This window comes from Phascolarctos cinereus, unplaced genomic scaffold (genome assembly GCF_003287225.1).
Source record: "Phascolarctos cinereus isolate Bilbo 61053 unplaced genomic scaffold, phaCin_HiC Scaffold_2;HRSCAF=192, whole genome shotgun sequence".
Taxonomy (NCBI): Eukaryota; Metazoa; Chordata; class Mammalia; order Diprotodontia; family Phascolarctidae; genus Phascolarctos; species Phascolarctos cinereus.
This window is the reverse complement of record NW_027555625.1, coordinates 390547229-390564009: the sequence shown is the minus strand read 5'-3', so window position 1 is coordinate 390564009 and position 16781 is coordinate 390547229. Positions and strand designations below refer to the sequence as shown.

Below are 16781 nucleotides of genomic sequence, written 5' to 3'. Positions count from 1 at the left end.
ATGATTTTAATGCCAGAATATCTTTATATTATTCATATATATATTTATTATAAACATGTTACATATCGTTACACATTATAATAATATATAATATATAATAATATATAACGCTATAATATATAATATATAATGATTAATAATAAATAATAATGATATAATATTATTCTATTATAAATATGTATTTATATTATTATGAAGTAAAAATGGTTTGGTACTTTTGACACAGATTATTTTTATTACAATCAGGATCTGTGTGGAACTTTGTCATAGAGACTACCACTTGTACCATGCTTGCAAAGCCACAGGATTGAGATCTAGAAGAAACCCTTCGATTGAAGTCCAACTCTCTTAGCTTTCAGATGAGGCATCTGAGGCCTAGATAAATTAAATGACTTACTCCCAAGTCACTCAATAATAATAGTGGCTAGTAATTTTATAACCCTTTGAGGTTTGCCAAGCATTTTACAAATATTATCTCATATTACCCTCACAACAACCCTGGGAAGTAGGGGCTGTTATTATCCCCATTTTAAAGCTGAGGAGGGAGAAGCTAGGTGGCGCAGTGGATAGAGCACCAGCCCTGGAGTCAGTAGGACCTGAGTTCAAATGTGGCTTCAGACACATAACACTGACTAGCTGTGTGACTCAGGGCAAGTCACTTAACCCCAATTGCCTCACAAAAATAAATAAATAAATAAAAAGAAAGCTGAGGAAATTGAGGCAGACCAAGTGACTTGATTTGCCTATGTTCGCATAGCTAGTAAGACTCTAAGACCAGATTCAAACTCAGGTCTTCTTGACTCCAAATCCAGTGCTCTATTCGCTGTATGACTAGCTGCTTTAAATGGACTGTTGTTGACTTTTCACACCTGATTAGGTAATTCTTCTCTACTAATAAAAAAAAAATCATTACCTGGTGGCCAGCCTCTGTGGAGGAGCCTTCTTCTACCTTAGCTAGGCTGGCCCTCAAAAGGTAGGTATAGAATCTATCAAGAGGGCTATACTTAAAACTTTTCCATTGTGATAGGACCTGGGTCTTCTGGTAGCACAGTCTTTGAGAGAACTTTGAGAGAGGTTCCCCTGCAGACCATGATGAAACTAACCTTGGAGAGAGAGTGGGGTGAAGGGTCCTTCATACAATACCTAGAAATACTTAGGCTGAGCTCCTCGAGAAGAGAGACTGTCTTCTGTTTCTATCATCTGTCCTCTGTGGGACATTCCTCATTCTTCTCCAGTCTATACTCAGACTTAGTCTACCATGCCCTAGCTCCTCAATCTGAAGCTTCACTCCAGCCTTGGAATCCACACATTGCACGTACCCTTTGCCTCTGTAGCCTCTTCCTAGAACCTCCATTTAAGGAGAGCTAGTGGCCAGGGGAACCCTGTCCTATTCCTCTGGCTGCATTCCAGACTTCCTCGACGTGTCCCTAATCCGGGAACTTTTGTTGTCTCCACACAAGCACATCTCAGCTTCCTTGTATGTGCTGTCTTCCCTCATTAGAAGGCAAGCCCTTTGAGGGCTGGAACTGTCTTTCTTTCTACATGTTATTTATATTCCCAGAACTTATCACATATTACGTACTTGCTGAATGGCTAATTTAGTAATATGTTTTGCATGACTGCACGTGTTTAGACTATATCAAATTGTTTGCCTTCTCAGGGAGGGAGGAAGGGAGAGAATTTGGAACCCAAAATAAAAAAAAAGAATGCCTATTTTATATTTTATTTTCCCCTAATTACATGTAAGAACAATTTTTAACGCTTGTTTTTTAAAACTTTGAGTACCAAATTCTCTCCCTCCCTCCCTTCCTCCCTCCCTCCCTTCCTCACTCATTGAGAAGATAAGCAATTTGATGTAGGTTACACATATGCAGACATGCAAAACATATTTTTAAAAGGATGTTTAAAATGGTTATTACATGTAATTGTAAAAAATAAAATACTTTAAAAATACAAAAATATACCTGTTGACTGACTGTATATTAGGCATATGTTGAACAGATGCATTCTTAATTCAAACCAATGGAGAACACGGACCTGTGCTACTTATATGTATGTTTAATTACACATATATCTATAATCCACCCAGATGCCGTAGACATGCCTACATACCCATGCAAATTCTATGCACACTCCAAGTGCATTCCAATCTTGTCCTGAACCTTTATGTTGAAAGCCAATTTTAGTTACAGAGAATTCTGGATTTAGCATTATCTACATCTAGGAAGTAAGGATGGTGTTCCAGTTACTGACCCAACATAGAAATGGCATCTCAGCACAAATCACTTACCGTATCTCAACCCAGCTGTGATAGGGGCCTTTCTTCTCCAGGAACAAACAGGGTACCGTAAACGTGTCACAAGACCTGTGTACGGAAGAAAAGAGAGAGGCTAGGGTGATCATTCTGTCACAAGGATGGTTCAGATTAAAACTAGGGAGATTTCTTTGGTGTGAAAACTCCTTTCCATTTTGAAAAACAAGTAGAAAAAATGTGTCAATGTTCATACGGGCCCGAGTTGGGAGGTGCTGATGTTTGGTGACGAGTCACCTCTACATCAAGGTCACAGCTTTTAAAACCAGAACAGGCCAGTGATCTGACCGCTTTCTCGGCTTCAGGCCGGCTCATTCTTCAGCACTTTTTGCTGAGATTCCCTACGTGAACCATCCCTCTCCAAGACTCACCTCCTCCATTGTGCTGGTGATATTTGATCAGGTTAGGGATAGACTCAAACACAAATTTTTCTGCCACGTAGAATCGTTTGGGATGGTCGTTGGTCTCTTTGATGTGATAATGCTTGATACACGGATTGTTCTCACTTAAAAAATAAAAAAGCAGGTGGTGTTGCTAAGAACAACGAACGTATCTATTAAGTACAGGTGAGCCCAAAGGCCTAATGATTCTCTCATCGAGCTGCTGCAGAGTGCAAATTAATCCTTAGTGTCTGGCAGCAGAAAACAAGGGGTGATCCCAACCACACGTATGTGTTCATTCTTATCTACCACTGCTTCGCAACATAGAGGCAACATGGCGCAGAGTAATGGTTAGAGGGCCAACCTCAGAGCCAGAAATGAAATAAGCATTTATTCAGTGCCTACGATGTGCCAGCCACTGCACTAAGAACTTTACAAATATTAATTTGTCTTATCCTCAAAATAACCCTGGGAGGTAGGTGCTATTATTATCCCCGTTTGACAGTTGAGGAAACTGAAAGAGGCAAGGGAAGTGACTTGTCCAGGGTCACACAGCTAAGACGTCTCTGGGGTAGGATTTCAACTTGGGTCTTATTAACTCCAGGCCCAGAACTATCCACTGTGACACCTGAATGCCACTAAGAAGAAAGACCTGGGTTCCTGCCTTTTCTCTGACATGTGCTGATTCTGTAACACCAGACACATCATTTAACTTCTCAATTCCCCAAGCAACTCTCGAAGACTAGTTCTAGAGCAGGTGTTGATGTCTGTTGGTTCAGGTGATTCCCCCATCAAGAGTTTGGGTCTGGATTCAAACCCATAGCTCCATGACGCCAGCTGGCCCCCTGCCCCAAGTAGACCAGTCTCCTCATCCTTCCTTGCACATGCTGTGTTTATTCCCTTCTTTGTGCTGGTACAGTTTCTCTTGCCTGGAAAACCCTCCTTCTTCCACGATTTATGTGTCTCGGTCTTACCCTCACAGCACCAGTCCCGCCTCCTCAAGAAGTCTTTTCTGACTTATTTAGCTCACATGAAGCTCCCTCTTGTTAAGCCTCAGCCTTCTCCTCTGTAAAAATAAGGGGAACTGAATGAAGGGATCGCTGAAGTCTCTTCTAGCTCAACCTCTGTGATCCTGTGGTCCTTCTCTGAAATCCTCCTATACTACTAGTCAGCACCTAATTCTGTGTGCTGTTCATCTTTTTTTCTTTTTGGTGAGGCAATTGGGGTTAAGTGACTTGCCCAGGGTCACAGAGCTAGAAAGTGTCAAGTGTCTGAGGTCACATTTGAACTCAGGTCCTCTTGACTCCAAGGCTAGAGCTCTATCCATTGTGCCACCTAGCTGCCTCATGTCTTTCTAACTAGACTGAAAGGTCCTCAGCATCAGGGAACATATTTGTACTTCTGTAGTTCAAATCTGGCATCAGACACTTACTAGCTAAGTGACCTTGTCATTTAAACCTCTGTTTGCCTCAATTTCCTTAACTGTAAAACGGGATAATAATAGCACCTACCTCCCAGGGTTGCTGTGAGGATCAAATGAGACGATATTTGTAAAGTGCTTAGAACACAGTGCAAACTTTTCGTGGGTATTAAACAAACACCTATTCCCTTCCCTTCCCCTGTATCTCCCACAATGCCTAGCACAGGCCTCTTCACACCATCTGAGTTCCTTTGGTTTCTATTTCCAGAAGACAATCAATCTGCCTAGAATCATCTCGGGGAAACATCAGCAGAGTTTAACACATTTTTTTGAAGTAGGCTGATGAAGAATTTTAGAGAGAATGAGAAAATAGAGTGGTAAAGACTTTCAATTTTTGTATCCCTTATTTCAAGTTTCTACCTACGTTTGACTTTAGTTTCAGCCCTAGTCAGAATCCATACTTCAAGCAGGAGCGGCCCAGGTAATCATATTCCTGTCACTTACTGCTAGGGAAGACCAGGGACCGCACTGGAGGAGACGTAGGAGATTATAAACTCCAGACTGGAGATTATACTTTCTATGAACTTTGTTTTCTTTTCTCCCTCCCTTTCACCCCTCCTACAATTATCACACATTTCAGACTTGTCTCTGGCTGAGGTGTTGATCTGAAACAGCCTGGTGTGCTGTCGGAATGGAACTATTCCAGGACTAGAGCTGTTCCCCCCCCCCCCCCCGCCCCCGGCTGCTGCCACTGGCTAGGGAGGGTGGGAGGAGGTGCATGGGGAGGAGGGCTGGAGAGAGGGGTCTCTTCCTTCACACATTGTCTTGCAGTCTGCATCTACTTTTTGGAGAGCTCAGCCCGTCAGCACGGCTGGACATTTCCTCCACCCCTGTGCCTGCCACCTCATCTCAGGGGGGCTGAGGGTGAGGAATACCAGCTTTGCAGCAGGGTATGGACTGTTTTCTCTAGGGAATGGGCCAGCCCCTCTCCTAGCATATCTACACCACAGGCACGCCATCCTCCTCACCAAAAACTGAATGGGCCACTAAGGACCAGAATACCTAACTGCAACTCTGCATACCGTACCTTAAGATTGCCTTGGTGAAAACGGAAAGAGTGTATGTTCCTGGCGTCCTAGAGTCCCTCACCATGAAGGCTCCTTCTTTGCCCTGTAAGAATTGCAGAAGAAATAGAGATCAGCCATCAGTCACTGGAACCAATTAGCTTCTTGTGCAGCCTTGCCTTCAGCCACTCTGGAGAAGCCATAACAGTCACAGAACTAGAGCAAAGCTTGAAGCAGGTAACTGCTGCTCCACACTGGTATTATACAGAGGCAGAATAATAGTAGCTTGCATTAATGCAGGGCTTTAAAGTCCATAAAGCATTTTACATGCTTTATCTCATTTGATTTACACCACAACCCTGTGAAGTAGGTGGTACAAGCTAGACAGAACCCTTAGAGATCTTCTAATCCAGTACCTCACTCCTTGCCATCTTTCTGCCCCTGCCCCTCATCTTTTGCTGACCAGAACCCATTTGGGATCTGCCTCCACTCAGGGTGCCCTTCCTGTTTGGCTTCCCCCTCTCCCCTTCCCTGATGCCCAGTGCCCAATCAGCTGTTTAATTGGTGACTCCACTTGGATGAGCTAGGAATCACCAATTCCATTCCTTCTAGTGAGATAGAGGACCACTAGGCTTTATAATCTGTCCTTCCTCCACCAACCTCCAGACCCTGGGCACTGTTATATGACTTACTATTGTAACCGAAGAACCCTTGGGCTTTGTCATCCACCTTTCTGGTGTCCCCTGAGGGCTCCCAGGCCTTTCTATCTGACTCCAGCTGAACTTTCTTTTATGTGCTGTCTCCCCAAAGTCAAGCGTGAGCCCCTTGAAAGCAGGGACTATTTCAGTTTTTCTGTCTGTGCTTGAATTCACAGTACTTGGCACATAGTAAACATTTAATAAATATTTGTTCATTCATCCTTTTTCGTCGTATGGAGAAACTGAAGCTATGAAAAGTTAAGAGGCTCAAAGTCATAAGATTAATAATATAACTGATATTTATATTGCACTTTAAAGTTTACAAAGTATTTTCCAAACTTTATCTCATTTAACCCTTACAACAACTCTGAGAAGTAGGTATTGCTAGTATTTTTATCCTCCTTTTATAGATAAAGAAAACGAGGCTCAGAGGGGTTAAGCAATTTCCCTGAGTCTTCCTAAGTCCAATTGTAGTTCACAATATCTCTCCAAAAGCAAGCCATGAATAAGACAAATAGCCGGGTTTTACGCTCCAGCTTTCTGGCTCTACATGCTTTTTTATACTGCCTCACACTTCCTGGGTGACACGCTAGGAAATGGATTGTCTTTCAACTTTGTACTTTTGCAATCTGACACAGAGTCCTGTATATTGGAAGGGGGTTGTGAGATTGATTGGAGCATTTTTGCCTTTATGGGTACCAGAAAGGTAACTCCCTCAATATTGCTTCCACTGGCTCATGAATTTCTGAAATGCTACAATTAGCTATTCATTTCTTAAGACATCTGGTGCCAGGAAGATGCACGTACACCTGGATAGGAGTGTCATAACTTAGGTTATAGCATCTGTTTATACTTCTGGATATATGTGTATATCAGGTCCTTTTTCTGGAGCAGATTTTGATGGTGGAGAAAGTAAGAGGAGAGTAAGGACTACAGGGGCCAGATTGGGAAGGGAATGAGAACAGGGTCCCAGAAAAAGACAAAGTTTGCCTACTTTCAAATTTTGCCTGAACCCTATCCTTTATAGTGGGAATAATGATAATGACTATTATAATAACATTATCATAACATTATATTATTATGTTATGTATAATATTACTATACATTACACAAATATAATTGTGATATAACATTAATATAATTATATAACAGCGTTATGTTATAATTATTATAATATGTTATTATAAACATTACTATAGCACTTTAAGGTTTGCAAAGTGCATTAAAAATATTAATTCACTTTATCCTTATTCTGGGAGGTAGGTGCCATTATTATTCCCGTTTTACAGGTGAGGAAACTGAGGCAAACAGAGGTTGAAGAGACTTGTCCAGGGTCACACAGCCAGTAAGCATCTGGGAGAGCTCAGGTCTTCCTGATTCTAGGCCTAGTCTCTATCCACTCCACCGCCTAGTTGCCTGGACAACTAGAGAAAACTTACAGAGGGAAACATAGCACTTTACAAAATTTCTGGATTGAATGCTCTAATTATTAAGAAGCAGCATCGTATAGAGCTTAACTTGGAGGTATTCATAACTTGGAGTCAGGGAACGTTTTAAAAAAATATTTTGATAACTATTTCAACATGTGTAATTGCTTTCTTTTGCTATTCAATTTGTTTTCCTTTATGTATTTAAGAACAATATTCTGAGAGGCTTCAAAGGGCCAATGGCACAACAAAAGTTGAAAGTAAAGCGTACTGAATTTGAACTCTAGATGACCTGGAATGAGTCCGGGCTAGGCTACTTATTAATTGTATGACCTCAGAAAAATTACTTCCTCTCTCTGAGGTGAGACAATCAGTGTTAAGTGACTTGCCCAGGGTCACACAGCTAGTAAATGTCAAGTGTCTAAGGCTGTATTTGAACTCAGGTATTCCTGACTCCAAGGCTGGAGCTCTATCCGCTGCACCATCTAACTGCCCCTTCTTATTTGTTTTAAATGGGTGTAACAGTTGCGCTATCTACCTCCCAGGACCTTGTAAGGAAAGTATTACAGAAATATGAAGGTCCACTGTCTTCCTGGAATGTTCAGCATTTTATCAGATACTGGCACAGATGGCAAGGTTATCCAGTCTGCAGGTGTCACAAAGTCAGGAGAGGCAGACAAGCTCTAATGGAATGGGTGTTGCAGTAAGAGACCAAAAAGGCCATCAGAGATCTAAGGAGATGAGATTTAATGGTAAAAATGGAGAGTTCTACATTTGGGCTCCAGAGATCAACTTAAATATACGATGGAGAAGGTATGGCCAGACAATGATTTGCATGAAAAAAGATGTGGGGGTTTTAGTGAATTGCAAATTCAAAATGTAGGGGTGACTGTGGCAGTCAAAAACTGAGTGCTATCTTAAGCTGCATTCAGAGAGGCAGTGTCTAGAATGAAGGGGATGGGCTCTGGCCCAGCAAACCACATCTAGAGTTCTTTTCTGGGTACCACATTTTTGGAAAAATATTAACAAGCTGAAGCCTGTCCAAAGGAAGGGGCCTGGCATGGTGAGGGCACTGGAAGCCGTGTCATATAAGAACTAATTCCAAACATGGGGATGTTTGGAATGGAGAAAAGAAAAAGAAAAGGTGTTATGCTTATTTTCTGTCCTGGCTCCCTTTGGCACTATATGAAACCTCTGGACCCCTTCTCAAAACAATATTTGTAAATACATAGGCTTATGAAGGAAAATAATTTTATTCAAATGCAGTTATTAAAATGGAAAAAAAATCCCAAGTGCTCAGATCTCATGTTAAGAACCCTTGCTCTGGAGGGAAAGTCTAGGAGAAAGCAGAAGTAGTAGCAGAAATGTAGATTTCAGCTCCACCTAAAGAAAAATTGCTTAACAATTTGGGCTCCCCTCAAATAGAATGGGCTACTTTGGGAGGATGGGCTCCCTGTTATTTAGAGTTTCCAAGTGAAGCCTGTATTTCTTTTTTGGAAAGGTGGTAGAAGAAATTCTTAACCAGCTCTGTGTTCGGCTGTATGACCGCTTAGGAACCATATAACTCTGGGATTCTGAGTGGTTCTATGCAAATCATATGGATGTGTTCAAAGATTTTTGATTTTTCATCTGCTAGTGCTACATTTTGGTTTGTTCTTGAGGAAATTTCATAATTCTCTAGAGGAGGGTATCATACCTTAAAACCTATCACTTACGTAAACCTCAGTGTAAATAGGTAAACCAGGTGGCACAGTGGATAGAGCAGCTGAGTCTCAAGCCTGGAAGAACTGAGTTCAAATTCAGACTTAGACACATACTAGCTGTGTGACCCTGGGCAAGTCACTTAACCTCAGTTTCCTCAGCTATAAAGCAGGGATAAAAATAGCACCTACCTCACAGGGTGAATGTGAGGAATGAATAAGATAATATTTGTAAAAGGGTCTAGTGCGTAGCAGGCACTTAACAACTATTTATTCCCCCTTCCCCAAATGGCTTCATCAGAACCTTTCTTCGGACTAAGCTTTGATAGTGGAGAAATAGAGAGGAGTTAAGGACTATGGATTCCAGCTGGGGAGAAAGAAGACCCACCAGTAGACAAAACTGATCTTTAAAATTTTGCCTAGGGTCAGTTCTTCTATGCTAGCAAGGGAGGACTAGATGGGTAACTGGATCCCATCCAAGGCAGTGGTGGGGGCTTCCCCATCCCCCCTTATTAAATGCCCAGGTGGAGTGTTCCAGTTACTCAGGGGCAGCATGGACTCTCCAACAGGGAAAACAGTAACAGATACATCCACACTTGGGTTTTAACTTGTCATCTAGCTGTCTGTGAAGTTTGTGAACCATCAGTTTGTTAGGCTGGAAGATTGTGTGCCTGATACAGCTTGGACTGCTGAGACCGGTACTTTGTACCTGACAGAACCTGCCTCTGTGTCTCCTTCAGGTTGCTGCTCTGAGCAACCTTCAGTCTCAAAGACAGGAAATGTTGGTCAGAGGGTAAAAGCAGCAGATAGAGCTGCAGTTCTGGGGAAGATGAGTGAGCTAACCTACAACAAACCTGCATACTTCCTTCAAGGAGTTCAGAGGAAGTCTAAACCACTCAGATTTCATGGCCTCGTTCAGGACTGCCACTCAAAGAGGGCCTCGGTTACCAGAGTATATATCGGCAGGGGGCAGGGGGGCAGCTAGGTGGGGCAGCGGATACGGTGTTGAGCGTGGACTCAGGAAGGCTCATTTTTATGAGTTCAAGTCTGGCCTCAGATACGTACTAGCTGTGGGACCCTGGGCAAGTCACTTAACCCTGTTTGCCTCAGTTTCCTCATCTGTAAAATGAGCTGGAGAAGGAAATGGCAAACCGCTCCAGTATCTTTGTCAAGAAAACCCCAGATGAGGTCATGAAGAGTCAGATACAACTGAAATCACTGAATGATAGTCAGATTAGTCAGCCCTGACTCATTCAACACAGGAACCCCTGCTTCAATGTCCCCTACTAGTGGTCACCCAGCCTCTGTGTAAAATGTTCTAAAGATGAAGAACCCACTTTCACTAGTCATCCCCCACAGGCAACTCCACTTGACAGGAGGTTCTTTCACTTGTTAAGCCAAAATTGCTCCTCCTGTCCCCACCTGTCTTTCCTAACTTCTAGCCATTGGTTCTTGTTCTTTCTGGGATCAGTTTCTATCAATTCCCCTCCATTGTTACTTCAAGTAACCCCTATTTTTCCGTGTTATTTTGGAATGAGAGTTTGAATTCCATTTCTGCCATTTACTACCAGTGTAACTTTGATGAAGGCATTTGACCTCTCTGGGTCTCAGTTTCCTATTTAAAAGTGAGGGGTGGGTTTAGATGAGATGCCCTCCAAGTTTGTTTCCAGCTCTGTGGTTCCAGGATCCATGTCAGACTATGTGGAACCCTGCCTTTCAAAGTTAATCATTTCTTTCACTGTTTTTCCTTAGCCTAGGAAGAGCCATCTGTGTTTGACTTTTCACTGAACTTTGGATTTGAAGGTGACTTTGTTATTACTGAGCGTGGGAATGACAGAAATGACTGATCTACATTCTTTCCCCCTTCCCCTAGTCCAGCAGTTGCATACTATGTTCCGTGCATGTGCCCCTTTCATTCTTCTGGAGAGATCATTGTGACTGCTTCTAATGGCTCAGAACTTGCTACCAGTCACTCAGGCACTTAACTAGGTTCTTCCTGAATGATCATCACTGGGCCTATTTATACTAAAAGCTCTGGAAAGTTAAAAAAGAAAAAGAAATAAAAGTCCTACTCTCTGGCCTCGTTGTATAGTCTCTTTTAGAAGTTATTAAATATTAATTAATTAACAAAGGTATTAAATATGCAGCGACAGTAAACAAAACAAGAATAATTACAAAGAAGTATTTGCTTTTTAAGAATGAATAAATTTCCACTGTTATAGAATTCTAATTCCAGAAGGGGTCAGACGGAGGTTTGCACTTTCTATGGATGTTTGAAAAAAGGATTGGCGAAAGAAATTATCCATGGTATTAATACTTATTCTTCTAAGAAGGATTTACATTTATATGGTACTTTCATGTTTGCAAAGTGCTTTACATATACAATCTCATTCAAGTCTCCCAGCCACCCCACTATAGGTACTGTTATTCCCATTTTATAGATGAGCAAACTGGCTTGGTCTAGGGAGGTAATTTGGTACAGAGGAAATAACATTGGCTTTGCAGTTGGAAGATCAAATATCATCCCTACTACTTGCTACCTGTGTTACCTTGGGGCAATGAGGACTGTTGTTACTTCAGGATGAAATCAGCCTCTCTGTGACTTTTCCTCATTACTCTACCCTTTGGGACTGTCTAAGCAGAATAAACAAAATCCCTCATTTCACATGATAGCTTTTAAATACTAGAGTAGACATGATAGAGAGATCTTTTTTTGTCTAGGCTAAACACATTCAATCCTTTCAGCTAATCCTCATAGTTCATATTTATTACTAATTTTGTCTTCCTCCTAATTAGTTCTAATTAGTGAGGTTTCACTACAGTAGAAATTCGGTGTACAAATTCTGAGCACACGTGACCTAAAGGAAAGATTACATCTCCTTCCACATAATCAAAAGCCCAGGTTTCTTTGAAACCTTTTAAAACTGCTCTGGCCCACCTGTGTTCTTTCCTTCTCTGAATTTTTATAATTAAAATTATAAATAGCTAAAAGAGTCTTATAGTCTATACCTGGGGTCCCTTTACACTCAAAAATTATTCAGGACCCCAGGGAGCTTTTGTTTATGTGAGTTATATCTATTGTCACTTATCCTACCTATCAGAAATGTGTGTCCTGACTCTCACTCCAGGGAGCATACTGAATTCTCTCCCAATAGCCTGAAGCCACTCAACATTTCTTTACTGGGCTCTCAGCCAGGATTTGAGAAATGGCCCCCTTAGATGTGGCTATAGTTATGATGGTAGTCAGAAAAAAAAAAATCTATGACTCAGCAAAATCATTTGCAGCTCACCCTGGTCCATACGTAGTTGGTCAGGCCAGTCACAGCCATATCAGGGCAACACAGAAGACCAGCCCCGTTGACTTTCACAGGATCATAAAGCTAGAGTTGAAAAGAACCTCAGAGATTACCTAGGCCACCACCCCCTTTTTACACATAAGGAAACTGAGACTCCAGGAGGTTAAATGACTTACCCAAAGTCATATAACAAGTAAGCAACAACAGTGAGATTTGAACACAGCTCCTCCAGTTACATGGCCAGTGTTCCCTTTTTACTATAGCATGTAAGCACACACTATACTTACCATGAAGGGAAATGATTGCATTAATCCAGGAAATCAAATTATTCCTTTCAAGCTAATTACAAAGCAGAAGGAAACCAATCCCCCCTTTTGGCCCAAGTCCAATGCCAAGGTCACTACACTTACCTCGTCTAAAAGGAGTTTTTCCGCTTTGTCTCTACTGATGCTCTTGTTGTACCACCTGAAAGTAGTTTAAAAAGTCCTTGTCATACGAATTGTGCAAAACTTAACTATGTAGTTATAAAAAAGGATCAGGACAGAAAAATAATATGTTCTTATTCTTTTATCAATTTTCCCAAACACAACAGATAATGCCTTCACATATGATACAATATTTAATTTTTCTTATGTTACTTTTCATTTCAAAACACCGTGGGTGGTTATATGTGAGATGATTCCTGTGGGGGCTCAGAACATTAATGCAAATTAAATGTCTATAAAATAGCCTTTTAAAATCGCAATAATCATATTTTTTACTTGGAGACTCAGACTGGGTCTACCACTGACTCAAATATTGATAAAAATATTTGCTTGTGTCTCAGTATATTCTTTTAAAGAGCAACAACCAAGAAAAGAAAACAGACAAATTGGGATGGAAATAGGGTGGTGGGAGAGGCAACAGGAGTAGTGGATAGAGAGGCAGACTTGGAGTCAGGAAGCCTGCGGTATAAGTTCCACCTTTGACACATGCTGGCTCTGAGACTCTGGTCAAGTCACTTAACCTCTCGGTGCCTCCGGGGACCTCTTTGGTTTGCTTTGGTAGAAAAAGCTTATATTCACTGGGAGTTCCCTCCCCTGATGAAATTACAAGTCTGGACCAAAAATGACAACAAAACAAAACACATCCGATTCAGTAGCCGTAAAGTTTGTTCTCTTGAGTAAGCTATGGTGGCATGGAAGGAGGGATTTGGGATAGGGACAGTCATTTAACATGAAATATTTCATAGTCAACTAGAGAGCTAATATAGGCAGAAATTCCATTTACAAAACTTATACATTAGGGTGTGCGTGGGATTACAGCTGTCAATCAGGTAGCAAGTCTGGATGCTTAGGCTAAAAAAAATGCAAAACAAAACGACAAAAACTCTCCAAACTGATCGAGTCAATTTGACTGTCTGAACGTGGCTTTCAACACAACATGGCGGATTCAGTGAAGGTTGGGACATCTTAATGGCCGCCGGGTCCCCAAGGCTATCATGATGTCCACGTCTATGTTTATTGTGTAGAAACAGACCCTGCCAAGATAAGGTCAAGCACGAGGATGAAAAGACATAGATGTTTCTAAGTCTTGGAGCATCTGTCTTTGTACAGACATAGCACTTGAGTAATTGATGGCATTTCTCACTTTGCATTAAGTTTTTTTGATCATGGACAAAGAGGAAAATAAAAAGCTGACAGGATTTAGAGTTGGAATAACTCACTTGGCCTCATCAGACCTCTTGGAGGTATTTGGTGGCAAACAGAATATTGTTACTTTACTCAAATATGCCAAATGTTGGCTCCCCTTAAACTCCAGATATCCTTGCAGCTGATGGCCCTACCAGTCATGTTAGTAGAATATGTTCTCTCTCTCTCTCTCTCTCTCTCTCTCTCTCTCTCTCTCTCTCTCTCTCACACACACACACACACACACACACACGCACACACACACACTGCCAATCAGTATAATAATAGATCCACCGGTAAGAGACCCTTCAGGAAATGATACCCATAGTTCTCATTACTATACTTCTCACTTCTCTGCTCACACTATCAGAATTTCGGTGACAAATAACATCCATATCGGAGTTGTCAAGAGGCATAATGGTTTAATGGCAGTTCTCATTAGTCTGCATTCTACTGACGTTCCCAGCCTCTTTCAGAAGGCAAGTACTTTGTACCCCACGACTGCATAATGTGAAACATTCAGCTGGCGATGGAGGGTGGGGGAAGGTGGTCATTGTTTCCCCTGAATTAATTTCCATGTGTAGTCTTCTAGTTAGGAAAGAATAATCGTGCTATTTCTTTCACAATCTAGGCACACTAGATAGAAATGATTTTTCACTTCAAAAACACTGCATGGGGACTGCCTGGAATCCGAGTTGTGTCAAGGGTCTGCTTTTATGGATTTTTTTTTCTATAATTTTCTTCTTGCCTTCTCAAGGGCAACCAATAATTCTGGCCCGTCCAACATGTCCTCTTCCCTTTCTACAGAAACATAGCACAATCCGTTCATTTAAGCAGGGCCATCCCTTAAATATGAGGAACCAAGGTGAGGAGGCTTAGAAGGACTCACATTCCTAAAGGCTGAATTGGAGTGGCTTGGGACATGGGGTGGGGAGCAGAAATAATTTATACAGTCAGTACATGATCTTCCTCTTACACCTTGTACCTTGCTCTGCCCTGCTCCTCTTCCCCCATCACCAGGACAAAGGTTGGTCCTGCCTTTCACATAAACCCCTCTTCCTCCTCGATTGTGACTCCTTCTCCCCTTCAAATCTGACTGTTCATTTTAAACTAATTTCATTTAGATATACATTTGAGGGTTGAGGACTGAGTAGAAGAACCTTCTAGGTATAGCCCTCCCTCCTTCCCACCACCCACAAGCACTTAGGAAGCTAACCTGCACATATCAGATTACAAAGTCACAAGAATCAAGTAATGTCATCTTACTCATATGTTTCCAGGTTATTTGGCGATTTCTCTACCAGGTAGCTGCTTGGCACATATCCTTCATGCCTGTTAAAACATGAGTTGTGGTTAGACAATTACAGAAATGCCTGTCCCTAACTAATTTTAGAATCAGAGCTGGAAAATAGCCTAGAGATGATCCAGTGACTCCTGTATTTTACAAATGAGGAAGCTGAGATCTAGAGAGCTAGATTGATTTGCCTAAGGCCATACTGCCCGTCTGGGGTAGTGTTATCTAATACTGGGGTATTGGAATGTAGGTATGACGTATGCAGATTGACCTCTCCTGAAAGGTAGAAGGGACACTGGTGGGAGGGCCCGTTCATGAGTCCCTGTCCTTGAAACTTCCCATGTCTCTGAGCCTGGGCAACCCTAGCTTATAACAGATCAGTTGAGGGCTGATGATTTCCTTCACAAGCAGGGCTGTGATTTCAGAAAAGCCCTCTGGTCCCTAAATATCCTCTCATTTTCTGACTGATGCTTGAAATTCCACCCTTAGAACAGCATCATCACAGATTCACATCACAGATTGGAAGAGACCTCAGAAGTCATTAACTTTAGTCCATGCCTGAATAGCATTACACCAAAAGAAAATTTAAAATTCATGGATTCTATGAGGGAAAAGTGGGTTTACTATATATACACACATATACATAGATATAGTTTTAGTGTATTGATGTTTACCACGTACATATCATCCTGACCATGAGAGACCTTTACATCATCATCAGAAATGGCAGCAATAACAGGATCTCGAAGTTAAAGGAAAGTGGATTGCTACTGCTAACATCTAAATGAGAATAAATAGGAATTTGACATTTTATTCAGATAGCCCTTCTTCCTGATCACTGTGAAATTTCCTCTATTGGAAAAAAAAAGTTTAATTAGTTTCCCTTTTCCTTATGGAAATTTTTTGTGATAATTGTTTTTTCCACATCAGTGCCAAAAGTCTGCATTCAGGAAACAGAATTAAAACATTTAAAAAAAGTGACTTTCCAACCACAGTTCACAGAAGATATCAGTAAAGAATTGTGAGCCCTGACTCAAAGCTCTGCCTAATCTTGACAGTAAGAATGAATAAAGCATCTCCTGAATCAGAACATATCTGCTGGGTAGAGGTAGAATCAGCTGGCTGTGTGCATCAGATGGAGAACAATCACTTGAAGAATCTAACAGAAATAGCCTGGCTCTCTAAAGCCTTCCATGGAGAAGGAAACCAGCTAGGGGGAAGGGAAGAAGCATTTATTAAACATCTACTCTGTGTTAGGCATTGTGCTAAGCACTTTACTAATATTATCTCATTTGATCCTCTCAATAACCCTGGGTTGTAAATGTTATTATTATTTCCATTTTATAAAAGAGGAAACTGAGGCAGACAGAGTTAACTCTACCAGGGTCACACATGTCTGAGGCTGCATGTGAATTCCCATCTTCCTGACTCTAGGCCCAGCTCTGTATTTACTGCACAATGTAGCTGTCTTTAGTATCCCTTTTTTTTTTTTGGTGAGGCATTCAGAGTTAAGTGACTTAC

At 41.4% G+C, this 16781-nt stretch overlaps 1 protein-coding gene across 1 annotated transcript in view; it reads right to left on the bottom strand.

Annotated features, from left to right (window-relative positions):
• Positions 1 to 16781, bottom strand: part of ITK (IL2 inducible T cell kinase) — an 86423-nt gene that overhangs the window by 15993 nt on the left and 53649 nt on the right. Inside the window, exons 7-11 of the mRNA XM_020974614.2 lie at positions 15233 to 15298; positions 12707 to 12761; positions 5199 to 5281; positions 2683 to 2816; positions 2291 to 2365 (exon numbers count right to left, since the gene is read on the bottom strand). Coding sequence (XP_020830273.1) covers positions 2291 to 2365; positions 2683 to 2816; positions 5199 to 5281; positions 12707 to 12761; positions 15233 to 15298 — 413 coding nt within the window. The remainder of the gene's footprint in view (positions 1 to 2290; positions 2366 to 2682; positions 2817 to 5198; positions 5282 to 12706; positions 12762 to 15232; positions 15299 to 16781) is intronic.